Here is a 27,878-nt window from a genome sequence, read left to right as displayed (position 1 = left end):
ACCGCTAGAAAGTACAACCCAGCTAACAACATCTTGCAAAGCTTCAATTGCTGCTATAGAGGAAACTCTGAGGTGTAGCGCGTCTGTCGGACCTTCAAAAGCTGACACTATCTTCTCGGGGCAGACACGAGTCGACGGGTACCCACGCCTCCCCGGGCAATACGGTACAAATTCCAGAATTATCAAGGACCGTCTACCTGCCTACGCATCTACGAGCCCGTACTCCGGCCACAACCGTTCCTCCCCACTCCGCTGTAACGATAACTGACGTCACTGCCCGGAGCTTTGCCCGCAGCGTTACCCACGGGCAGTGGCGGGTGCCCATGTCCACCAAACCATAGGCTGAACGGCGCTGCAGTAATAGTACGTCACTGAGTTCCAACTTCCAATAGCTGTCCCCCTATACCACTCCCTATTGAGTCACAGATTGTGAGCTCCCTACGCGGACATTTTCTTTCTGCTTCTGGCAACGCTGCTACGCGACCATTTTCTCCCTAATTCTGGCAACGTTGGTGGGGCACCTCAGGCACTGCTTCTCTTTCCAACCATTCCTTCCCCACACTACATTGTCAGAGCAACCGCGCGACGCTAAAGAAGTGCATACAATTGGGTAGCTCTGACCACGTATGTCACTAAGCACACGCCATGTTTTGCGTCTGAAATATACCGTCGCGCGGTATATATTCCTGACAACGCGGATGGGAGTGGAAGAACCCCCAGGGACTCGCGGGTCCTGGTTTGAACAGCACTGATTGTGGGCTAGATGAAAGTTGACAGTCTCACTATTTCTCGTGTGCTCAGCTCACGCATGTCACGCATGAAAGAAGTTGTGCCGTTTTCGTGCACCGGCCATGTGCAACGGAGAGGGGGATAGCGACGAAATCGAAATGGATAGCTGGCAACCAAACATATTCCAAGATTTCTTTTTCTCAGATCCCTCTTTTCAATTTCACCTGAGCGGGCTACAACTCACTCTGTCTACCTATACCAGCGCTGTCCAGCGGTGGGACCCTTACGCGCCTGCTTCCCCTTCCAACCGCCACGTCCCCGCACAATACAGTAAACTCTCGCTATGGGCTCATCTCAACTATGCGTTAAACGCTCCTCGCTATCCCCTCCACTTCGGGGAATCATTCGGTCGAGAGTGGAAGAACCCAAGAGTGAGCGAGAGGGGATGATTGAGTTGATGCGATGTTATCCTCGGCTACGAAAGAGAGAAAGTATGATACTCTGTCTCGCTGCGTGTTTCACGTACTTACGATCTGTCTCTCTCCCTCTCTCTCTCTCTCTCCCTCTCTTTCTCTCTCTCGCGCGCGCGTGCCATCGACGGCTCGGAGTTGTCGACACTATTCGTTAAACGCTCGTCACCAGCCCCGAGCGCGAGCCCATAACGAGAGTTTACTGTCTTCACGAGGAATATATAATAGTAGCATTGACTCGCTGTGGCGACGTGTGTCGCTAATACACACGTCATGTTTAGAGCCATGGTCGCCTCTTTAGCGTCGCGTGGTATCGGTGACGACGCGAACGAGAATGGGAGAATCCCACAGAACACGTGTGTTCTGGCTTGGACTGCGCGTCCTATATGTACTCACAATAAGTATGGTCACTGGTCAGTGCTTATTACTAGACAATTGACCATATAAAAACTTACGTGTGCTATTAGCGAATCGTTATTTAGGAGTCCACCTAAAATTGTCGGCCCCCGGCTAATAATTATTAACAATCAACGTCGACTAATGCCAAGAAAAAACAACTTCTCTAAAAGACTCTATATGTATACTAAAATTATGTAACATGTATGTATGCAGTATAATTGAACTGGTTCCATCATGCTTTTGTTGGTTGCATTATAAAAAGAGCTAAAACAATACTAAGTGACCATGAAATTTCCAAAACCATGATGTCATAAACACTTTCATACCAATAAGAAAAATTAATCTTACAAACCAAACTATTTCCTATGTATTTCCTAATCATAAAAACCTACAAATATAAGTAAGGTAATCGAAATAATCGTATGCCCTTATAGATTTGATTGTTTTACAATCATTTAACGTGCATGCTAAACTAATAGAGGTTTCTGTTTACTTAACACTTCAAGTAGCGTCAGCGTGTCTTCACACTGACGAATTTGCATCTTATGCAGGATTTTCATCGATTCTGTTTCAAATCGACATTTTTTGGAAAGCATCGAAAGTATGACCGTAACCAACTTAGAGGCATTTTTCCAAAAGTTGCGCCACTCAAAGTGTTAATACAGTTAAGATTAAATATTACACTAATAAAGCCTGCTATGATTAAGAATTAAATGGGAGTATACTAACTTATTTCAACGAGATCTTGGCTAGGGGTACTTGGAGTGGCTGGCACACTACTAGCTTTCCTTCTAAGACACGTGGTTTGACATCGCTGTATAGGTGGTTCCTCCGTTCGAAGTGGACCCGTTTCTTCTAATACTTCTCTCTCCGTTCTTCCAGTGTACTTGAATTTCGTACCCCATGAGAATATGGATCCACCGCTTACAACCGGTGCGTCCGACGCTCTGGGTAAACTGACGAAACATAAATCACTCATTTAATCCCTTGACAGCTGAGTATACCAAATATGTGATCAAATGCACGAGATGTCATAAGAAAAGAAGTTTGCAGGAAATAAATACATTATTTCAACCCCAAAGCAGAATATCAATTTGCTATGCTCTTTTCATTGGCGTGTTCCTTATTTCTTGGAACGAGGACTCCATACACTTTATTTCTCTATGGACCATAATAAGGCGCTATATTGTCATTTATTATCGATTTCTCAAATGATCAGTTGTACTGTTTATAATCAGTTTGTAGTGTTTATTTGAAGTGGGGTCTCGCTGACTGCGTGTGACTCGGCAAGGCCAACGCAGTTATGGAATCCCTGGCGAGTTTCTCTTCCAGGAATTTTCTCGACTCAAATTGCGTTGCAGCTGGCCCTAGTGCCTAAGGATGAAAGCGAGCGAAAAAGCAAACGTCTGGGCTGCTTGCACACATAGCCAACAAAAGATGTACCATTAATTCTATGTATGGAAAATGAAGTTTCCCTAATTTTTCTTGCATCTTCAGAAGAAGGTTTTTAATTGTTTAGCAATAGTTTCTTGACAAACGTGAGTTCAAACATGGCAACTTCGTGTTAGACAATTATGTGTTCACTTATCAAAGATGGTCGTAAATTTAATCATTCTTGGAATGGCGATGGCGTATTTTCACGCCGAGAGATTTCCAGACCCCGGCTTGCGTTGGCGTATTTTCACTGTGATATTTTATTTTTGAAAGCATCGAAAGTATCGTCCAAATGTCTCCCGGACTTTTGCTTTGAAAGGAAAGAGTACTCGGAGATTGCTTTTTGCTTCGCTGCGCTGCCCACCTCAGCGACCTTTCCCCTGGCAGCCGAGTTTACGATCAATTTCATAATAAGAAACATTTAAATTTCTATTTTCACTTGGTCTTCGTGAGAGCATTGCCAGTGGATTAGTGAGGTTTTTCTAACGAAAATGAATACAAACTCGTCCCTCATTTGGGCTGTTTTCAATTGTATGTACGTGATGTACAACTTGTCCACAGATTCAGAAGTGATTCACATTATGTAAAATTAATAATAGCCGGTGCGAAGTCGTATTTCGACTCATTTTCATTCTAACAACCCGACCCATCTACTAGTGTTACTCTTATGAAGATTTAGTAGAAAATGTGGAAGTTAACTTTTTATTAGTCTCCGCATGTGCCCCACGCGAGGACAAAACTTTTCTGATAGAGGAAGTAAGGATGACACGCAGCTGACAAGTCCGTTCAGCACGCAACTCTACTTATATGTTTAGTGAGGAAAAGCAACATAGATTTAGAAACTTCAGATAAAATAGCGTAACAAGGGAATTAACTGCTGTACTATCTATTCTGTGAAATGTGTCAGTGAACTTATAAAACCACGAACCGTAGGTATATTGCGGAACTGTCAAGACATTTATTCTTCCAATGTAGTATTTACTTATATATTGACAACCTATGAAGAATTGTTCCGAAGTAGTTATGAAGAACAAAAAGAACTGGTTTGCATAGAAAAGATTACTAGAATATATACAGGGTGCCCATGTTAATAGACCGAATCTTTATTCATTAGTGATAGGAGTGTGAAAAAAAAATTACATTTTCTGAGTAATGCAATGGTTAAAATCGATTTCTTGAATTTGCATTAAACTTCAATCAATAGGATTCACTTTAATTTTTTTCACGCTTAGAGGATAATATATGTGCACTGCCCTTTCTTGTCAATCAATATATCAGAGAAATCACCGTGAGAAATACAACTTTTTAAAAAATGTGAATTTACATCAAATACTTCGTGATGTCCGGAATATTTTACGATACGTTAACTTAATTTCTAAAGAGAGTGATCGAAACGCTTGTAATTAAGGAACAGGGTCAAATTTGACAAACATTTATGTAAACCCTTATCATTACATTCGTGTGTTTAATTTATTTGTGAAGTTATATCTACATGTTATGAAGCACCCTGTATAGCAATTACTACTTTCCGCAATGAAGACTGAAAACGGGGAAACTCGTAGCATCATAGACTTTCTGAAGTTTAGCTACATAGGATAGCATCTAAATTAGACATTTTTTTATTCAGTGTGTGCTGTCTATCTATCCTATAAGTATTGAACTCTTTTTTTTAACACCCTGTATTTAGTATACTGGAGATAACAAGACCTTCAAAGCTATTAGACATTAAACCTGGTGGTGGATATCTAGTGAAGAAAGAGAAATGTTTGAGGGTGTTCGGTTACATGTGGGAGAAAATTTTAGGGGTGACTCTAGACACCAGAGTAAGACGAAAATCAAGAATAACGATATTGCGGTTGAGGCTGTGTTTGTTAGTTATACGTGATTAAAGATCTGCCCAAAAGCAGGCACCCGCGTGCGTCGGTGTCAAGCGGGTTAAGCTAGAAGAAAGGTGGAGTAGTGGTGACCATAGGCAGCGTTACCGGGAAATACCCTAGCAGTGGCAAGATTATAATGGAGGGGGAACACCTACAGCAGTGGCGGTATATGTGTGTGTGTGAGACGCCATGATGGGAAACGAGCCGACGCCAGCGCCAAACCAAACCGAGCCAAGCCAAGCTAAAGTCGTGTTCAGATATAGTGGCGGGGGAGTTTCCTAAGGGGTATTTTCCCACCGTGGCAGCTTGCCTGTCTCGGTGTTCCTTTTCTCAACGTTTTCTGACCTGCTCTCGTTCCACCTCGCTCTCAGAACAAGAGTGAGCCGGAAGTGATGGGCCAAGCTCCTGACGTGTAGGCCACATCGAGTTCTTAGCGTAGAAACACTTATACCAGAATAGGTCTGGGTTGACTTCCCTCGGGAAGGGCCCTGTATAGGGGGCGATAGGCGCGAGGAGCTTTATATGCATCCGTGGGGAGGCAAGCGGAAGTATCGCTAGTTTGACCCCGCACAAGTCCTCCCTCCGGAAGTGCGTTCTCCGCGCCAGGAGGTCACCTTGGTAGTTTTTAGTGGGTTCGAGTCCCACATAACCCTCGTACCTCCCCCGAGAGAATGGGGTATCCGTGGGGATTTCCACTAAGTGGAAAAAAAAGGACACTTGACTTGACTAGCTTGGCTTGGCTTGGCGCTGGCGTCGGCTCGTTCCCCATCTTGGCGTTGATTGGTTTGACGTCACTGCGCCATCACGCGCATGCGTGGCGTGTTCCACTTCCACCACGAATTATAATCTTGCCACTGCTAAGGTATTTCCCGGTAACGCTGATCATAGGCACTGTCGCACGGGGTCACCTCAGGGAAGTTGCGACGAAATTTACGACAATCAATGGATTACAGTGAATATAATGGAAACAATTGCTTTTAGCGAGTAGGCAGGTCTGGTATAATTCAACGAAACCCTTTAATTTTGCATGAAGTGTCGCAGAATCGCGTGGCCATGTCGAGTGTCATAAATTTCGTCACAGCTTCTCTGAGATGAGTAGGTAACTCCGTGCGACAGTGGGTTTGATTACCACTGCTCGACCCCTCGCCTGACATGTCCCGCGTGCATCGTTGAACACGGGTTGCCTACCTTTAGGCAGATCTTTAATCGCTTATAATTAACAAACGAAGCCTCAACCGCAATATCGTTATTCTTGATTTTCGTCTTATTCTGGTGTCTAGAATCACCCCTTAAATTTTCTCCCACCTGTAGTCGAACACCCTGTATACATATGTTTCCAGAGTAACACAACCTTAGTTAGCTTAGAAAGGCAAGAAAACTACCCAGCCTCAAAAGAAAATTGATATCAAGGTTGATTGAAGAGCTTACTACCTATTATGACAAGACTATCAAGTGTCACACTAATTCGGATTGAGATATAAAATCATATTATCGCAAATAGTCTTCTGATAGAAACCCACGTCATCAGTTCTGCAGAGTTATTTGAAATAGCTGGCGTATCTACCAGGCAGGAAAGAATAAGAAAATTGTGCATTCGTGTATCCACAAACGCGAACTATCTTTGGAGGTTCAACGCCATAAAACCAATACATGAAAACCTTACCCGAGATAAGCTGCTGGAGAGATGTGTGAGGGGATACACACTGTACAAAAACGAGAGTTTAAATAAAATGATATGGAAGCTTGCTCAGAAACACGTGGTGAGCGGTATGGAAGCTCTTGCACCAGCAGCATGCATAACAGTAGCAACATTTAATAACGCCTGATTATCCTACTTCCAAATATTGGAGGAACTATGGTGTCTTGTGGGGAAAGCATGGTAGAAGTGCTGCGTGGTGGACTTGTACTGTATACAAAAGACGATGAAAAGCACACAATCAGTCAGAGAAGAAGCTCGTGGTGAGACTGGGAGAAAGAAATGGAGCCAGCAAAATAGGAAGGTGCACTTTGATGACCAGAAAAAGCTGATTAAACATAGTAATAAATTTAGACAGCTAAAACATGCAATCTTTATCGGTACTCGACAAGTAACATGTCAGAACTTTGAATCATGACTTATCTATCACTTCTGCAGAAGAGTACTTGTCAATAACACAAGGTTCCCCACTTAAAACAATGTACCTAATTATCTTCTCCAGTTGTGACGATATGAATTGCTTTATACGTAATTTGAGTGGTTGCAAAGAGTGAGAAAGCTGCAAGGAAAATTTGTATCAGACTTTTCACGGTTCTGGCACGTGGCTAGATCAGATTTGGTAGTCTCCTGTTTCTCGTATGCTCGGCTTACGCATATGCGTCTGTATTGCAGCAACATAATAATCACTGGCCGGAAATCAACAGATTTCAGGATTTTCTTTTCCCTGAAGGTTTTTTCGACTCAGTTTAGCCCTTGGAAGGCCGAAGTTGTTAAGGAGCCATACGCCTATGTTCCTATCTCCGTTCCTGCACTTACAAGGTACCAGCCCACCAAACACAGATAAGTAAAATGAAGCAGGCGACACGTAGCCCAATATTTCCAATTATGGTCATCAACCTTGACTGTTAACCGCTACAGTTACCCCTACCGCAAACCCGCTTTTCTAATAAAACATATAAACCACTGAGCCCAGCCGCCCAGGACAATTAATCCAAGATACTATGCGTGCAAAGTTACTCTGAAGAAAAAGTTTAGTTAGCATATCCTCACCCTACAATTAGATCACTTAGCTATCCATTCAAGCAAGCCTAAGTTACAGTAACTTCGAGGAGTCAATAGTGAATTAAATATCACACGGTAAGACTAACAAGGAGAGCTTCGCAGGTGTCCGCCTCCGATTGCTTTGGGTTTTGAATATATTTTAGCGGCCGGAAAAATAGGATATACGTGTTTTTGTTATAGCGGCCCCTCTTCATATTTAGAGGGTGAAACCACCCCTCAAAGTTATAAGATTATCAGGTGTTCGTGTCCGATTGCTTTGGCTTTTGGATATATTTTAAAGAACGGAAATATAAGAAATTCGTGTCTTTTTATTTTGAGCCGCTTGCATGTTTGAGGGTGAAATCACCCCTCAAAGTTCATAAGGGGTACAAAATTGTATTGAGTAAAACTTCATATGAAAGAACATATCGTAAAACCAAAGCAATCGGAGACGAACACCTGAAAATCTTATAACTTTGAGGGGTGGTTTGATCCCCTAAATATGAAAACGGCCCGCTATAAAAAAACACGTATATCCTATTTTTCGGTCCCCTAAAACATATCCAAACATCAAAGCACCTGGGAAACACTCTTTGTAAATGGTGGACCATAGCTGGGTCAGTTTAGACCCACACGCACCTGTCTTTCTTTTCCTAGTACTTTTTGTTAGAAACTTTAGGAGTCTACTCTTACAGAACTGATATTTTAAACGGTAGATATCGTTTTCAGAAACTAAATCTGTATTTCTGATGCAAGCGACTGCTTGCTTTCTACGTGTCGTAATTCGGAAGACTGATCAAAGAATTTATTTTTCGAGACAGGTCGATCGCTATGGACTTTGGTATAAATAAGCGTCGACATATTTAAGTCAGTCTACATGAATTGAGGAGTTCGGCGAGGCTCTTGACTACGGCTCAGCTACGCATTACAGTATTTCCTCGTTATGGGCTCGGTTTGGTGTACACGATACGGACTTTCGCTATCCCCACCACTTCTGTCTCACTCTCGTCCGGTGAAGGTGAGAGCGAGCGAGAGGCACTGAAAGCCAGTGAGGACGGTACGAGACAGACGACGCGTTGATGTTTTGTCCCACTCCGTCTTTCGGACGCCTGACACTCTGTCCTTCGCGCGCGCGCGCGATCGTCGCAAGCTGTGATGCCAGATCGGGGACGGGTTCCCTCGAGAATTTCCCCCACCTCGCGCACACTACGCCGGAGCTGCGTGTCCGTGAGTTGAACTCCGAAGCGCCGAGCTCACGGACACGCTGCTCCGGCGCAGTGTGCGCGAGGTGGGGAAAATTCTCGAGGGAACCCGTCCCCGATCTGGCATCACAGGTCGCAAGCGCTTACCGTGGGCACGAAAACCGCTTCGCAAAATCTTGACGCAGGCCCGGCTCAGTCTTTTTTGCGCCCTAGGCGAACTTGTCAAATTGCGCCCTTTATTATAATACACTTATTTGAGTTTATTGATGACCTTACTCTGAATTTTTATTCGCAGTTTAAAACAGTTGCAATACCAGCAATGAAAATACCATTTTGCACCTCTTGTCGACTTTCATTGCTGGTATTTTCATTGCTGGTATTGTTGAAAATATACTTTAAAATACAATATTACAAATTCTACTGCAACTGTTTTAAACTGCGAATAAAAATTCAGAGTAAGGTCATCAATAAACTCAAATAAATGTAATATAACAGAGGGCGCAATTTGATAAGTTCGCCTAGGGCGTAAAAAGGACTTGAGCCGGGCCTGCGTCAAGATTTCCGGGCTCACGGTAAGCGCTTGCGACCATCGCGCACGCTCGCCGCGCACGCAGTGTTCCATCTCGCTCCCCCCTTCGGCCAGAAAGAAACGAGAAACGAACACTCGGAATTAGGGCTTTGTTCTCGATACGGGCTCAACGCCGGTCCCGATCAGCGAGTCGCTAACGGGGAAATACTGTATTTCTGTCACGAGTGTTATTTGCCATCTGTCATTGTTGTTTAATAAATTAGGTCTTGAATACACGGAGACTTCATTCGCTGCCTTTCTCCCCACAAACGTATAAAAAAAGATAATCGATTTATAGTAATTTTCACTTAATAGTAAGCTTGCGAATTTAAAACAAATAAAGAATGTCTCACTCCCTAGTCACATAAGAAAAAATAATTAAAAAACATCTATGCAATGCAAAAGATGCCAACGCAATGGTCATGCTGCATTTAACTACAATCTGAATTACAGATGTGTTAAGTGCAGCATACAACACAACCCAGGAGAGTGCAACGCCATATTACAATAAATAATGAAGCAGCAACAGTTGCAGAAATGTGGCCCCTTCTGCATTCATTGCAAAAGCTTCGGCCATTCTGCTTCGCATAGAGGGTCTCCGAAGCTTGGAAAAGTCTAGCAAAAAAATGGACGAGGAAACATATGTAAAAGAAAAAAGAAAAAAGTCACTACAAATAAATAAGACATGTAACACATCTAATACCTTTGCACAAATAAAAGCATTACAATAAATAAACGTCGGATGTGTACTTACGAGAACACGTAAATAACCAAACACAATATTCCTTTATGGAAAAAGGCCATTTGAAAATTTAGTAACCTACAACTAGCTCGTAATGTAAACATTGTATTGTAGAAATAAATTCTAAAAAATTAACATTATAGCTGTAATACTCTGTGCAGAACTGTAGACTTCAAAAAGGGATATAAACCACTATGTTTAGAACAATGTTCAGAATAACATAAATAAAAAGTAACTAGCAGCTGTATAAGAATAATATGAATAAATAAAAACAAATGAAAGCAACTTTAAGAGACCTTACAATGGGCGTGGTCTTCTTATCGAAAACTAAAGTTCAGACCCATGAAATGCTTTTTATGAGTTACATATACCACGTACCTCAAAATTATATAAATAAAAAGAATGTGTGTTTTTTGTGTATGAAGAAGCAGAGAAACTATTATAAAAATATATTCAAGACCAAGAAAGTACAGTTGAATCAGCACATATTACTGTGTGCACAATATTTATCTGCGCATGGGTCTCTAATCTACCAAAAGTCAGTATACCTTGCCGCGCATTTAGCTACCCAGGATTTAAATAGCGCGCCACGGAAGTCGGACACCCAACTTTTAATTTCTTATATCTCAAAAACGAAGCATCAAATTATGAAATGGTAAAGAACTTTTCGATTTCTTTTATTATAAAGAATTTGTGTATTTTGACTTGTTGTATAAATTTCTGATTTAGCGCACATGATGAAGCATTTAAAAGATACTTAAGGGGTTGCATCCACCTAGAGGTCCGGAAAAAGAATAGAAGTTCAGGTTTTTTTGGGGGGAAAAGTATAAGAGAAAATTATACACAATGTTTTTCTACTAGAAGATACATCCTTTAACTATATTATTCTAAATTGTCATAAGATATTATTATTAACTAAATGAGATATCGGCTTGAGTATGAGTCGTGTTTTTTTAAGCATTAGCTGGTGGACATTCCCTAGGCCAACCGATGCATCTGAAAGCAAAAATTCAAATAGATTTTAATAGTAAATAACTTTCAGAAGTACCTGACGTTCTCCGAATTTTAATATTGTATTTTGGTAAAAAAAGGGCGACCGTTTGAAGTTGAAATATTGAATTTCGGTGGAAATTTTTTTTTCAAGAAGGCTTTGCAAGTATTTCCATTATTGCAGGAATGAGATCAAAAATTAAAAATATGAGAACGTCAGGTAGTTCTAAAAGTTATTTATTTTTAAAATTTATTTGAATTTTTGCTTTCAGATGCATCGTTTAGCCCAGGGAATGTCCGCCAGCTAATGATGAAGAAAAACACGACTCATCTCCAAGCCGATATCTCCTTCAGTTAATAATAATATCTCATTAAAATTTAGAATAATATAGATAAAAGATATATCTTTCAGTAGAAAAAAAATGTGTATGATTTTCACTTATACTTTTCCCAAAATAAAATCCTGAACTTATATGCTTTTTCCGGACCACTAGGTCAATGTAACCCCTTGATAAGTCGACTTAAAGGGACTAGGCAGTCGAAAAATCGAATTTTTTATTGCATTTTCCGAAAGTACTATCTTTTCTCAATAAAATACCGCTTGGTTTATAGTAAAATTCGCAAAATTGTAAATTTGGTAGCTAAAAACGTCAAGCGGCAACCTATAGCGTCACCTATGCCCAGAAACTTTAAACGCGTTTTTCTCGAATATTTTTTTCTCTTCTTTTTTCCATGATTGCGAACGAATTGAGGTTCAGATCGACTTGGAAAAAATTACAGCATGTGTAAAACATGTGCCACTTCGGGGCAAACCTCTTATAGGGTCCGTAAAAATTCGAGATTTTCATAAAAAAATTAAGAACTCACCGGAATGCGGTAGCGCACCATCATTGTTTGTGCGCTATAGGTTGCCGCTTGACGTTTTTAGCTGCCAAATCTACAATTTTGCGAATTTTACTATAAACCAAGCGGCATTTTATTCAGAAAAGATAGTACTTTCGGAAAATACAATAAAAATCGATTTTTCGACTGCCTAGCCCCTTAAAGTATGTACCCAAATACTGTTAAAAAGGAGTTCCATCGTTAAAGGAGAGACAATATGGCAAAAGAGAAAAAGATTCGATTGCAATTAATTTCTAAAGTGGTAGCTAATGATACAAATCATTTAAAATTAGATACGTTTGAACATTCTGCAATACATTTTGTGTAATTGTAGCAAATGTGGCAATAATACTTTGCATTATTTACTGTATTATAGGTTCCTCTCAATAAATAGTATTCCTTCTAAAAGAAAAAGTTTAGATAAGTAGGGCACAACAAGCAAGCTGGCTATTTTGGTCATTTGTAGTATTCAATGTCCAAAGAATTTATTTTTCAAAACTGATTTCATTTTTCATTGTCAGCCAAAACTGGGTACATACAAATCACATTGAAATTACGGACTCTGTTAAATATTTAAAAATATGTATGTACAAATATTTTATCATTATTTATACCATTAGCAAGCATTCAGAACGTTTAATCTTCATTTCTCTAATTCTCTTAATAGCCTTTAATGTTCCACAGACCAACGATACATGTTATGCAACTTTAGCTATCGAGGGTTAAAACACAAATCTTCATCAGTAAATGAGACCTTTTTAAAACATATAATTTTGTATTTATCTTTGGCTCTTGTGATATAGTCACTTCCTACAATGTAAATAGTTATTTCCTTGAAATTACTGGTTCAAGTTTAATTGAACGGGATGAAATTTCTTCCAATAAAATATGTATAAAATACTCCTTGACAAATACTCACGTCAGTTACTCACGTCAAATGTGGATTATACAGGGTGTTAAAAAAGATGTGTAACATTTTTGCAAGATCGATTTTACACGTTTAAATAATGAAAAAAAATCCTCTACGTATAGTCAATTATAAAAGCATCTATATAAATATCAGAATTACCGAAATTACCATATTTTTATATTTCATATTTGTATATAGACTTTTGTGCCTAATTATATGCCCCATAACCCATTGTTTTTTTAATAATAAGCAATTGTTTAAATACCAAACGATGCATCTGGAGAAGTGTAGCCTGAGGTACATCACTAATTGTCAGCTTCCTATATCTAAGTTCCCTAATATTATTATAGTCTTGATTAATTTTTTAGGAAATAAAGAATCGAATCCATGTTTCACTGCACATTTTTATTTCTATTCTACTATGGATTTTTGGCGATTTCTGGTACTGTTACTATTATTATTACATATCAATGCTTTCGAAAACGATACCCTATAGAAATGCAACTGTATAGAGAGATATGGAAGTGATCCTCACAAATTTTTAGTGTACCTATTGCACGAGTTTTCAATGCATACATCTTGAACTGATTTGTTTCGAAACTGAAGCCTTATATAAACAATTTTGTCCTCGATTTTCGACTTATTCTTGCAGAGTAACTATATAGTCTAATCACGGTTGCACCATAGTTGCTGTCGCACCCTGTATATTCATTGAATGTAATTAATACACGACTATGAAACACGTGAAAATATTGTTTGTCCCCAAGACACACATTTTCAATAAATTACCATTACCCACAAATCTTAGCTGGAAATGCAACAAATTTATACTTTTCTGAAAAATCTGACAACAGAATCGTTTTCGTTATATAATAGAAGTCAGAAAATTGAAGAATATATCTAGTTGCAATATCAGTGGTTTTATAGATGCAACTTGCAAAGTATTACATGACACCATGTGTGCTTTTCTTTCTGTACTTCTAAGACAAATAAGTTTTGAAAATTGAAGGAGCATTCTGCTTCGAATTTTAATTCACAAATAATTCATATAAAATGAGAAGAAAAAGAATAAAATACTTTTGAGATTTTACAATTACATAAAATAGTGTTACTTTATAATACACCGTTAGTGACATTAAGTGTTTAAAAAACGTTATTTAGTTGCACAACTATGATTAGTCCGAAATAAGGTAATTAAATATTTCTCATCGAAATACTCATTTCTTTTCTCACATTCGGAAAAATATTTGCTGTTTTTAATCACTGCGCTTATTTTTATGTTTGAGTACTTTTTTATTTTGTTACACTTTTAAACGAAATTCGCGAACACTGTTACCACCACGAATCCTATATTTAATACAGTTACATATTGTCTAAAAAGCATATTGGAATACATTGACGTGTACCTTCACATTTATCTACGCACAAAAAAATCTTGGATCATTTTCGAAATTTACAATCATTTCCACTAAACTTTAAACACGTTTTGCTCTAAAGAAAATAAGAAATATTACTAAAACACTTTGCGATAATTGCACAGCTGAATACAGTAGTGATTAGAAGAGAATTTAGAAGAGGGATGATACAAAATTTATACTACATATAATTTAACAAGGAGAAACTCATCTATGTAGCAATTAGTCAGGGGTGTTTGTACTTGTATTTTGCTTTTCCTACGTTATTTACACAGGATGGCGTTTCAAGCATTTTGCTTATATTGCCCAACGAACATTAATTAATTAGTCATTCCATTTTACCCTCCTCTCTCCTTGGGGTCCCAGCAGCAGCAGCGCACCGGGAGAAAAAGGTGGTCACCCATCTTTTCCCAGTACACCGCCCCGTGACGCTTAACTTCGGTGATCTAACGAGAACCTTATTTCCATATACTGTATTGCACTATTACATTACATAACATGTAAAACTTAACCACTATAGCTAATCTATACAACATTTCCAACAGTCTTTGGTATGTTATAAAGTCCCTACCTCTTAGCGAGGCTAAACCTTTAATTTCCCTTATTTTAGACCTACATCTTCTTCTCAGCTTCCTTGTAACAGTATGATTTTTGAAATTTCAAATATATTTCGTCTATCTACATTACACAGGAAACTAATCTTGCAAGACCTGCTTTTGGAATGGCGAATAACGAGAACCGGTGTATTCATCAGAAGTCGATGGATTCCACAGAATAAAAAATGTCACCATCACGACAAGTGAGGAGCAGCTTTTTTTACACTTTCTTTTAATCACCACTGTATAACAATCGTTACGTAGAAACTAACGATGGCTGTAATTTCAAATATTTTCAATTCAATGTTACGAATAAAAATTCCAAATACACGATTGTTTTAATGCTGTACCGATTTGATTGTTTCGGGTTGCGATATTTCTTCAATGATCCAAGCTATGCAGAAGGGACAAGGTGACATTCATATTTTCTACGCTGTTCCATATAGGTTCAACTTAACGTTGCAAAGTGTTTGAAGCGATAAACGACCGTGCTAAGACAGTAAAAGCATTTCAGCTGAATAACGGCATACATACGTGAAAAATAACATTTGCTCGATGGCGCATCTCCATACGTGGCGGCAGTTCGACCCCGTGGGACACTTAAATCCAACAGTGTGCTTTTTCTGAAAATTGCGGGGAAAACGTTGCACTAAAATCTCTACACTATGTACGTTGTATTTGAGGGCTACTTCTATATATATGTATATATATATATATATATATATATATATATATATATATAAATATAGTTATACCATGTAATTGCGTTAAACAATAAAACAGTGAGAAAACAAAATGGAAAAATTACTAGGTCTCTTACTAAACACTAATACCTTTTAAAACGATAAAAGTATTTCAAACAGGGGGTCGAATTATCGCATGTAGGTCACTTTAGTTTAGTAATTAATAGTTAAAGCAAGAACATGTACAGACAAGTTAACAGGAATTTCTGATACTTTGCGTGCCGTCTTGTTCGACTCTGCCGCAATTTACGTATGGGTATATAGAAAATATTTCATTGGAGCCGTACAAATTTAGGAAACAGATTTTATAACATACATTACTGCTCGAAAATTTTGGGTACACTCTTTAGTTATTTCTCGTACATTTTTCGAATAATAAATGTACACAATGGGAAATATGATATTGTTCTAGGTTATGTGTTTAATTTAAACCGAGTGCCTTCTTTTTATTATTACTTTACGTAGTTTTGATATTTTCATTGCTATTTAGTTTATATTACTTACAAGGGAACATCCCGAACCAAGAAATTCAAAAAATTCTGAAACTTTGTGAATATGAAGGGACATTCCTCCTGATTATAACGCAATTTTTGTTTGCTGCCCAAAGTCACCCTAAGGGGGTGTAATTGACCGCTGAAAATCCGGTTATTTTCCGATTTTGTGTTATAACTCGTGAATTGTAAAATAATTTTTTTACCAAATAATAGATCTAGTTAAAAGAAATAACTTTTGTCTTGAAACTTTTTTTCTATCTCTTACAGTCTGCGAGTTATAACAGAAAATCGGAAAATAGCCGAATTCTCAGGGGTTAATTTCACCCCCTGCGAGTGAATTTGGGCGGCAAACAAAAACTGCGTTGTAATCAGGAGGAAATCCCCTACATATTCACAAAGTTTCAGAATTTTTTGAATTTTTGGGTTCGGGATCATCCCTTGTTAGAAAATGACAAATCCCAAAGTCAAAAATTCATATAGAAGCATAAGGAATTATGACAGCATAAAGTGGGAATACCTACAGAAGTCAATGAAATGCTCTAATGGAACGAAAATCATTAAAAAAAATATCTAAAAATTAAAGAGCAGTCAAATGTTAGACCTTAAATTTTGTGAATACAAATATGATATATGTCCGAACCCAAAGTTTCAAGAAGTAAAGTATGTTTTCTTTCGTTGATATCGTGTAGATAATATTATGAACTTAATACTCGTTATACTTGTTATACACGCTAATGCCAAAATTAAGATACTAACATTAAAAATGTTCAAAGAGTAATATTAATTAAAAAAACGCACAGTATTTTAATGTAGATAGAATAGACTTTATACGACAATATATTTTGTATAAGTTTTCGAATTTGTTCATTAAGAGGAACGACAGAGAAAAGCAAGTTACCGATTTAAAAGACTTGAAACGACTACGTCGTTTCATTGAGCTGTCTGGTCACAACAGTTCTACTCGTAGCTTTCAGCAATAATTACACGATCACCTTCTCTATCCGCACACTGATGATCGAATTATTATTAAAAATAATTCGACCGCGTTACGTGACGACACACAATTTAACATACACGTTTAAACTAAGTTAAGAAACACGAGCAACCCGTGCAACTGCTACGAAACGACTCACCTTCGTTCTCACGTCCTGAATAGGCCCAGCAGTGGAAAATAATAAGATTAGTCGAACTCGTAACTATATCGAGCGTACAATACATACAAAGTCTTAGACAGGAGAGTTTGGTATAACAAATGTTTCTGGTCTAGCACTTAGACGAGCAAAGGGATGAAATATCTGGCAATACTACGGCGACAACCCTTAGCACGTTTACTCGTTTATTTATAACAACAAGTAACACTAATCGCATTAAGAAGAGCTTTATTAATATAAAGTTGTAAATATTTTCTAGCAGCTCGGTGGTGTTAATGCAATTTTCTATACAGCAAAACGTTGCGTGACTGAAAATGTTTCGTACCTGTACGTAAGACCTTCGTGTTCTTTTTTTTTTTATTGGGGAAATTATAGTAGACGTAAAAATTATTTTGTAAAGTTAAGAAATTAACATTTCATGAAGGGCTGTACAAATGGTAACAAGTATTTTAAATAAAGTTATGTATAAGAAAGTTATCAAGAACTATAGTAATGAGTTTTTATTTTGTCCTCAAATGCCAGTATTTAGGTCCCTACACTATTTGTTTCATACTTATCAAAAAAGTCAGTTAAGCCAGATAAGTATTTTATGTGTATAAGTAATTTGTAAATTAATAAATACGACGCAAGTTGAATTGGGAATGTCTGTTATGTCAGTAAAGAACACTTTCTTTTATGTTTCATAGTATAAGTGTACCAATAAATTTGTAGAAGGAATCTAGAGAAATGGTAAATACATGATTTCATACGAGGTGTTTGGTTATAGTAATACCTCGATAGTAGATCGCCTGCTAAACAACATTTGTCATTTCCACCACTATTTGGAGTAAATTTTTATTTATCCTGTACACAACTTTCTTCTTACAAGGAAACGTTTCCAATTTAAAAATTCTGATTTTAATGAATGTTCGTGCGAAGTTAGAGCATATTGGAGTATGCAATTTTTCTGCGGATATTAGGATACTTAAAATTATCTTTTAATAACTCTATTTTTCCTTTGGTAGTGTGATAGAGCATAACAAACTGAACAATTCTTATATTTAAAGTTTTGTTCTATTTTGCAGAAAAAATTCTCCTTGCATACTGCAATAGGTTCAACACTCACGCAAAGATTCATTTAAAAATTATAATTTCCGGGGTGGGAACGTTTCCTTGTTAGATTACATACGTCTTGTAGAAATAATATCCCTATTTGTTTGATCATTTCCCTTACTCATGTTGTAGCATGTTATAATAAAAATAAACAAGAGAATTATGCTATTGAATTATACCCATTGTTACAACTATTTCGCTTTCTAAAGGTGCGGATACACGACGACACTTTTGTGTCTAGATCAAGTGCCTTTTGTGTCTAACTAGAGCTATACTCGTTTCATCGTAAGAAAAATCCTATGCCCCGACCGTTTTGTGGCCGTTCTGCGCAGCCCCCACTACCGCCTACGGGCCCGACGCAGGCTATTGCTCGCAGCACTTTACCTGCCGACTTCCCTGCCCCTCCGAGGGCGTGACATGACCGATGTCAATGTCAATACTGCAGGAGAGCAGTGTATCTACCCGGTAATTCTTTGGTTCCGAACAGATATAACATCAGTTTAGGAGGTGTTCTAAATAGTCTATTTAGAATGCCATTTATTATGTCTTTTTTAGGATTTATATTCAAAGGAACGATAAGATTTTTGTACAAGTTTTTTTGCACACATATTTATTGATATTTAAAGTATGTAAATTATTTTTTTGAAGTAAAAATAATGAAAATTACATGAGTTGTATTTGATTTTATGGAGTCCGTTTAAAAAAAGAAGTGTCCTACAGACAGAGATCGAATAAAACTGTTAAAATTTGCAATTAATTATGAAATAACTAATTTTATGACTATTACCGTAAACTGGGCGAACATTGGCATGTTTTTGGAACATTTTGCTATGTAATATGTAATAGTGCCACCGTGTATATGAAGGCGTCGCGTGCGGAACGGTTGACAAAGAGGTAACAGACGGTAAGGCGGAGAAAATCGTAGGCGGTTAAGTGGGGGGTCGGACCAACCAGCGCCTCCTCAGAATCATCCCTGCGCGAACGGGATTTTTCTTAGGATGAAACGAGTATAGTTGCAGCTAGAGCTAAGCCTCGTGGCCACTAGCAATAAACTTGCGACATTTATTGCGAGAGTTGATGTCAGCACTGTGTAAACACGCCTGAGAGTAACTCTAGCAAGTTCTGATTACTTGCTACAGTTGGTCTCAGCAAGTGAATTCTATCATAGTGTAGACACCCGATAACCTTCTCTCTCTGAGAAAGATTTTACTTCCAAACGAATTGGAAATTTTTGGCGAGAGTAGAAAGCAAGTAGCTGGACCATAGTATTCGGTTTCGAATCTACGTGCACGCCAGCATTTTTGTATCACTTTTAGTAATGTTTGGTCCAACTAATTCTAAATTCTAGTTTGTTGGACCGACATAATAATAGATACTTTATGTATAAACATTAGCTGTCAACTCTCAGGCGTAACACTGCAGTGTAGAATGGTGTAATAGACAGGTGTTCCGACTCCTGTTCAGAATGTCATTTTCGTCCTAGTTCTTCTGGCGCCCGTCAGATTTCGTGACTGTTGTAAAGGTATTTACATATATATACAGGCCTGGTATGGAATTCCTACTCATAGTGGAAGGGGAACACGCCACGCATGCGCGTGATGACCCCGTGACGTTGAACCAATCGACGCCAAGATTCAGTCAAATGACAGTGTCATCACGCGCATGCGTGGCATGTTCCCCCTCAATTACGCGCAGGATTTTTCTGGCAAGCCCAGTAATACGATTACAATCTTTACTACCACAATCTCATTAACACATATGTATATGCCTTCTAAGTCACGACGCCTCTCGCGGCGGCCAAGGGAACTAAACAGAAATCGGCACACAAAATCGATGGGGTAAAAGGTACAGAGTCGGAACACCTGTCTATTACACCGTGGTGTAGACACGCGGGACATATCTTCTGCAAGATTTTTCTGGCAACTACTTGCAGGCAAGAACTTGCGTAAAAAAATTGGTGTACTCTAAACACTCATGCAAGTTTCTTGCCCAATAAATGTCGCAAGTTTATTGCTAGTAGCCACGAGGATTAGCTTTAGCTGCAACTCCCGCGACGATAGGTCAAATTCAGTGTCGCGGACTGCTCTAGGCAGTTTCCAATCTTCCGCAAATTTTTTGGAGTGTCGTATACACTTGATCTAGACCAGGGCTGCTCTTTACGGTGCAAATACCTGCTGAAGTTCTGGGACCCGGGCAACAGCCGAGCGCGGGACTGTTCCAATGTTACCCGTTGCGAGAGCTGCGGGAGAACTGCATGAGTGTGCGTTCATGTGGCATAGTATCACATAGACTCGTGGTAAGAGCCTACATGGACAACATTCATGCAGGTCTCCCGCAGCCCATGCTGTGGTTAGCAACGTAACAGTCCCGCGCTCGGCTGTTGCCCGGGTCCCAGAACTTCAGCAGGTATTTGCACCGTAAAGGGCAGGCTTGATCTAGACACAAAAGTGTCGTCGTGTACTATTGCGAGATGAGAAGAAACGAGACTACCACCAAGCTGAAATGTCACAGAGGCAAGAGGAATCGCCCGCTCCACCTTATCCCGTCCAAGAAGTCCTACTTTTCGGTTCTTAGCGGCTGTTTATATCCGCGGATTGTTGCGATTGGTTTCGTTCGCGTTCTTCGTCACGGGACGAACTGTGTTGGAGGGGATACGTTGACGCGAGCCGGCGATTCCCCTTGCCGCTGTGACATTTCAGCTTGGTCGTATTCTTGTTCCTTCTCATCTCGCAATAGTAGACGTACCTTTAAGCAGAGGTGCCTAAAGAACCGCTCGGATCCGGAGACCTCTTTGCGATTCTGGGCGCCGGGTCAGGAGCCGAGCGTGGCGTCGTTTGGGAAAAAAATGCAATTACGCAAACCTTTTTTAGAATTGGTCCAAGCGACTTGAATTTTTTTTAGAAGATAGAAGGATTGCTTTGCTAAGTGACGTGTTTCGTCGGTTTGAAAAAAAATGCAATTGGTCAGAATAGCAAAAAAAAAAGTAAAGGTCGTTTTTTAAACATTCTTTTGTTAGCCTGTAATGAAAATTCAAAAAACCCGGTTGTAACTTAAAATTTCGTCAGAATCGGTTAATTAATTATTCTGCGATCATTAAACGTTCATAACTCAGAAGTCTCAGAGCAACGTTAACCGATTTTGATCAAATTTTAGGCATATACAAATACACCTTACTTCAATCTACAAACGGGTTTTTGAATTTTCATTACAGGCTCACAAAAAAAAGTTTAAAAAACGACCTTTACTATTTTTTTTTTTGTTATTCTGATCAATTCCATTTTTTTCAAAACTACGAAACATGTCACTTAGCAAAGCAATCCTTCTATCTTCTAGAAAAAAAATCAAGTTTTCGACCAATTCTAAAAAAGTTATGCGATTTTAAAGGATGTAAACTTTCTTTCGTCCACCACTGTATATAGTTATATACCTTTAGAACAGAGGTGCACAGGGAGCCGCTCGGATCCGAAGACCTCTTTGATATTCTGGGCGCCGCCACGCTCTTTTCCTGACCCGGCGCCCAAAATCGCAAAGAGGTCTTCGGATCCGAAATAGTAAAAGTTGTATTTAATATTTTTTTTTATATTCCGACCAATTGCATTTTTTTTTTCAAACTGACGAAACACGTCACTTAGCAAACCTATCCTTCTATCTTCTAAAAAATACTCAAGTCGTTTGGACCAATTCTAAAAAAGTTATGCGATTTTAAAGGTTGTAAACTTTCTTTTGTCCGCCACTGTAGTTTAGTAGTCCCATTTGTATAAAAAAAATTGCATTCCCTTTTCTATTTAAAACACTTCACAATGAATGGTGTAAATGTAAATGATACTCCAACAGTAACAAGTTTGGAGGATATGACAAATACAGCAGTGCACAGTGGTCGGGTCTACTGATGGTCTAGTCACTAGCGGGACAAAAGTTCAAAATCATGACCATCCAAAATGAATGAATCTTGGGCATACCACAAGCTACTGAATCAGAGATATCCGAATGATATGGTTTCCAACTTTATACGTATTTAAAAAAGTAACGATCAATTTAAATTGTTAATATTTTGAATGATGGATTGCAGAAGTACAAGTAGTAAATTAAGCTTCAACCACGAGTATTTAAATTTCCAACGAACAGAATTAAAATACAATCATAAAAATGATGGAATTTTTCATTAGCTTTCGTTGGAAAAGCTCTAGATGTCCAGGAACCTTTCCTTCCTTTTATCTTCCTTACCAAACAATTATACCATACCGGTACTTTCCAAAGCTTTTTATACACGCTTTTACAAATGATTTTTAAAAAAAATTGTCAGCTGCGTAGTGCGCAGCTGTAGTCTATGCATGTAGTCCCAGGTGAACCGATCGTCTAAATTCTAAAAGCAAAATGCTTTGGGGTGAGTAGTTTCTGCACTAAAAACTACAGAGTGGAAATTTACTAACGAATTTAACCAAAAATTCGGAAAGTTACACACGAATCAATTTTATCCTCACATTTTTACGGGAAAAATCGTCTTTCATCAGTTATCAACTTTTTTATAAACATCGAATACTGCTGCGGAAGTTCCACGTTGTAGGGAAAGGAATTCTACACCTCCTGTTAAAATTTCAAATAAAAATATTCATTGGTTCAAGAATTATGATGTAAATGATGTTTAAAAATGTAGTTTCGAGATAAACGGCTTCAAAGCTAAGTCTCCTACGCCAGGGCTGAGCAACTTGTTCGCCGCCGCGGGCCGCACAGTCCCCACTACCAGACAGCCGGTTCCCCCACCATCAGCAGATTAGCCGCCACTCCATGTCCCTTCCTTTTACTCCTACGAGTGCGGTCATATATAGGTACGGCGTACACTATAGGAGTTAAAAGAGAATGGTGGGGGTCGTTCTCCTGCGGCCCAGCAGAGTGGGCAAGTCGGGGAACGGGCCGCATGCGGCCCATCGTGGGCCGCCCATGGGCCGCGAGTTGCCCAGCCCTGTCCAACGCCAATACCACTCTGCGACATCGTTACTTGACGGTGCAGTCAATTACGTTCAGCGCTATAATTTCCGCAATTAATTGAATGTCCTTATGAAACTTTATTGTAAATATTCACATGGGCGTCCGGAGGGGGATGCAAAAGGAGCAGTTGCCCCCCCCCCTCTGGCTTTTGAGAAAAAATCGCTTATTTTTAAAAACTAATCTTTATTAAGTTTATGCTAAAAAAAGTGAAGGTTTCTGAATTTTAGATTTAATATTTTAATTAAATTGGCACCACAAAATGAGTTCAAAAATGCAAGCGGGCTACTCGTTTTTTTCATTGCTATATTTTTCATCACCGTCACCCCAAAGTTGCCCCTCTTGGAAAAAAGTCTGTGGACGCCCTTGAATGTTCACAAAGGGTGACACTTTCAGAATAAATAATAATAAAATCGATTTTTCGAGATTTCAATGGTTCTGCACCCACGTAAACGTTTTTCAACTAAAACAATGATTTCATTTGGTGGTACTCCGCTCGGATAAATTTCTTTGTACCTCAATTTGTTATGTCTTTTATTTTTATTACACTCCTACTAAATTCGCATTATAGCTTCCTTTCCTTCTATGGGCGAATTCCACTTACGCCCAAATCGCCCGTCAGTTTCGTTAGGGTAGGTTTCCATATACGCGACGTCAAGAATTTCGAAGTCGATTTTCTCGAAAATGAAGCACGATATGAAAAAAAGTTACTCTTCCTTTTCGATTTATAACAAGTAAATAAGTCAAAGAAAATGAATAACATTTTTTGTTATTGCGCTTCATTTTCGAGAAAATCGACTTTGAAATTCTTGACGATGCGTCCAGTAGCGTATAGAGAAACCGTAACTTAATGAAAATCACGGGCGATTTGGGCGTAAGTGGAATTTGCCCTAAATAGTCTGCATGTATTGTAGAATGTTTCATTGAACGGTCTCTTGTCGCCATTTCAGTGGATAATGAAAATCAACCTTACTTGTGTGTGGCGCATTTCAGAGCTCTTGACTACCCTAGTATACGAATAATACGGTTATGTTTACTCGAATAATACCGTTAACCAACGAAATCCTGTTAACTGCTTAATATAGTGGATCATAATACACATTACAATTGCCTTGTATTCCTAGTATGCAAACTATTTTACTATATAAGTATAAAGTAGAAACTGAAAACATTATTTTTCGTAAATTGTTGAACAATGTAAATTTTCAAAGAAAGTGATAAAAATTTCTGTTCCAGCAAAACGATGAAAATTACTTTATTAAACTTTTTTATCACATTCCGCAGTGTCCTCGTAAAAGCCTCAAGTGGTACAATCAATTAACAATTACTTAGTTGCGCAAGGTTGTGCAATCAATTACGTCAGCTGAGTTTGTAACAAGAATTATCGAAACATAGAAACGCCTGCTTGAAAATTTAATAACAATATCAAATTCGACAAATTTTGGTATGCACCTTTTTCATTATTTGTGTATGCCTTACTCAACTCTGAAATTATTCTCGCGTGATATGAAACATCCTATACTGTATATGAAGAGTTATCAGGCGATATAAAGGTATAAAGTGAAATTCCGATTATAATTTTTTAATGTGATTTCTATATTTTGAAATTCCGAAAAGTGTGCTACGTGGGCGGGGAGAGTGAATATGACCATGCCAAACCTATTGAAGAATGTTTGGACAGACAGTGGCCTGTCACTGGCTAGACGAATAGTGAGGACCCACCTTTACTCGCATATCCAAGTAATAAGAGCCTAAAGGCGGGATTTCCTATCCGCGATCGGCCGCTTCGGAAATCCCGCCTTTAGGCTCTTATTACCTGGATATGCGGGTAAAGGTGGATCCTCACTATTCACCCAGCCAGTGACAGGCGACTATCTGTCCAAACATTCTTCAGTAGGTTTGACATGGTGGGGGCACACAAGCGTTTTTTTCGACGTCCGTCTTGACGTGCTTGTGTGCCTCCAGCCTTAGTGCGCATACACGACGTGGCGTCAACCAACGTGCGTGGCGTAGTAATAGAAGCCGCGTGTGGGAGCGCTTTAAGCTCCAGAGCTTTAGGTGGTTGGAAGACTCGTTGAGTTGGTAATCCTATAAACTGTGTGCAGTCATTGGGTCAAGGTGGATTCATCGATCACATTCAGAGAATGCTCAAACTAATAACCAGCACTATTCTTTACGTTATTCTTATTACACTCGTTTCTAATTTTTTAAATGACATCATGCAAGTAGCAACATATATATATACAGAGTGTAAAAAACATTACTGATCGAGGCTTTCAGTTGCGAATCCGCATACTTGGATTTGTGGAGATGTGAAATTTAAGATTGATTTTTCCTTATTCTCACGTAGTGTACTCGACAAAAGAAACTATCTTCAAAAAGGATTAAGTATGAAAAAGTAAATGAAAAGTGCAAAATACAATTTCTCTTACGAGTCTTTTTAAGAGTTTCTCAGGAACTCACTTTCTTGATTAAACATTAGCAGAATGCCACAATGAATTTGGCGCAATTACATATGAAATAAATAATAATTCTTCTGTAAATATAAGTCAAAGTTGTAAAATAATTTTTTTTTTAAAACGGCAATTTGTTTTCGAGAAAATTAAGGATGTTAATCTACGATTCCGATCTGTTTTTGCAGAAAGCTTTTTTCATCCACAGTTGTACCGTATTTGCTATTCCATTCAGCCCATTAATAGCGAAGTGTACGCATAACAAATGAGTTTTCAAACACAATTTTCTCAAAAATGTGAACCAGCCGCACTACTCATCGTAGGACATCCTTTATATTGCACGTTATACATTTTCTTATCAAACGTTATTAACAATTTGAGCGGCGTCGGCGTATTTAATAAATACTATTTATACGTCGAAGAATTTCCATCTTGTATGCGGCTTTACCGTGTTTTCTCGTTGATATTTTCTAAAAAGCATCAAAAGTATTGTCCGAAGGTCATGTAATGTTTGCTTTAATAACAGAAGGTTCGTTTCATTCTTCGCTGCGTCACTGACTCTTCGCTTGCACAGCGGTTGAGCCACTGATAAGTCATCTGAATACTAATGAAAATTTTAATTTTTGTATTTTCTATTCGATTTTTATGAAATTAGTACCAACGGATTGGCAAGATTCTCCTGATGAAAATGAGCCTAAACTTGTAACCTCACTCGGATTATTTCTAATTATCCGTGATATTTAATTGGCCTACAGAATTCAGATTTGACTCAAACTATGTATAAGTAAAAGAATCCAAATGATGCCGCATTTGGACTCATTTTTAGCGCAAAAAACTGGCTCAACCATTGATAATATCTACTGTTACGAAGATGCCAGAGAAAATATAATAATTTACATTTTCATTATTATCAGAATATGTTCGAAGCGGGGAGGGGGGTGGGTTGGACAAAACATTCTCGGCAGAAGTGGTCATACGAGAAGGCCTGACCAGCTTGAAACAGTATTTCGTCAAATTGTGGGCCTTTGAAGTTATTAAAATTTTCAGTCTAATGTTTTGCGGTTACAGATACCTATAAGGTTATTAGCCCGGTTAAATTTACGTCAAATATTCGACGTAACAATAACGTGAATTTGAAAGAGACCATCCTAAAATTTTCGAAGCTCGGGCATCACTGCTGTCCAGCGGTCGCTGGCAGCCCTCCGAACGCCGGGCCGGTGAATGGTTGCCGTGGAATGTGTCTGTGAGGCGGTGTTGCCATTTTCGTCTGTTCGCGCGCGCGTAGGTTGCAGTTTTATTAACGGATGACCCTGTAGTCGCATGACATTTTTTATTCAGAATCATCACCAAAATGGATTGGTAAGTTTTTGTATAAAAGTTCGAGGACACCCTGCAGACACATGGGGGGAGGGGGCAGCTGCCCCTCCCTGACTTGAGAATATACGAATCTTCATTAAGGGTGTACTATAAAAGTGAATATTTTTTAATTCCAATTTTAAATCTTTAATTAAATTGGCACTACAAACTGGGTGCAACCAAGCAACCAATCGTCGCCCCGGAATCCTGGCTAGGATTCCTGGAAGTCATGTGAGTCGGGATGACGTAATTAGCAGCTGACAATGAGTGAGCCACAGTAATGATGGTGACACCCAGAGATGGCCCACTCAGCTCCTTTGTAAACATTAGCCGATTTGGATCGGCCCGCGGCTGAGCGCTAGGAACACGCATCGCCTCGCTCGGGACATCGACGCCCCCCTCCTCACTCTGTCTACACAGATATCAATTCTAATAAACATGAATTAGTCACGCTTAATATCTCTAATACAGCGCTGACCAAGGTCGCTCCCGCGGAAGCTTGGGGTTCTCCCACTCCCGCCCGCGTTGTCAGGGATACCGCGCGACGCTAACCGCGAAGACGCTAGCCTGGTTAGCCCGTCATGGCAGCCTTCGTAGCGTCGCGCGGTCTCCTTAACAACCGAAGGCACACTGCGCGAAAGAAAGATTGGAAGGG

At 39.0% G+C, this 27,878-nt stretch overlaps 1 protein-coding gene across 5 annotated transcripts in view; it reads right to left on the bottom strand.

The window, feature by feature from the left end:
• Nucleotides 1–27,878, bottom strand: part of Frmd5 (FERM domain containing) — a 193,738-nt gene that overhangs the window by 38,459 nt on the left and 127,401 nt on the right. For 4 of the 5 annotated variants that reach the window (XR_013087252.1, XM_076828201.1, XM_076828203.1 and 1 more), the window contains 3 exons: nt 17,322–17,336; nt 15,486–15,574; nt 2,328–2,554 (listed from right to left, as the gene is read on the bottom strand). Coding sequence is in view for 4 of the 5 variants with exons in the window: in XM_076828201.1 (XP_076684316.1) it covers nt 2,328–2,554; nt 15,486–15,574; nt 17,322–17,336 (331 nt within the window). In the remaining variant the exon portion in view is untranslated. The remainder of the gene's footprint in view (nt 1–2,327; nt 2,555–15,485; nt 15,575–17,321; nt 17,337–27,878) is intronic. The other variant, XM_076828202.1, reaches the window with a different exon arrangement.

The sequence above is a fragment of the Andrena cerasifolii genome, chromosome 15 (assembly GCF_050908995.1).
Source record: "Andrena cerasifolii isolate SP2316 chromosome 15, iyAndCera1_principal, whole genome shotgun sequence".
NCBI lineage: Eukaryota > Metazoa > Arthropoda > Insecta > Hymenoptera > Andrenidae > Andrena > Andrena cerasifolii.
The sequence above is the reverse complement of the archived record's forward strand: the minus strand, read 5'-3'. Positions and strand labels throughout refer to the sequence as shown.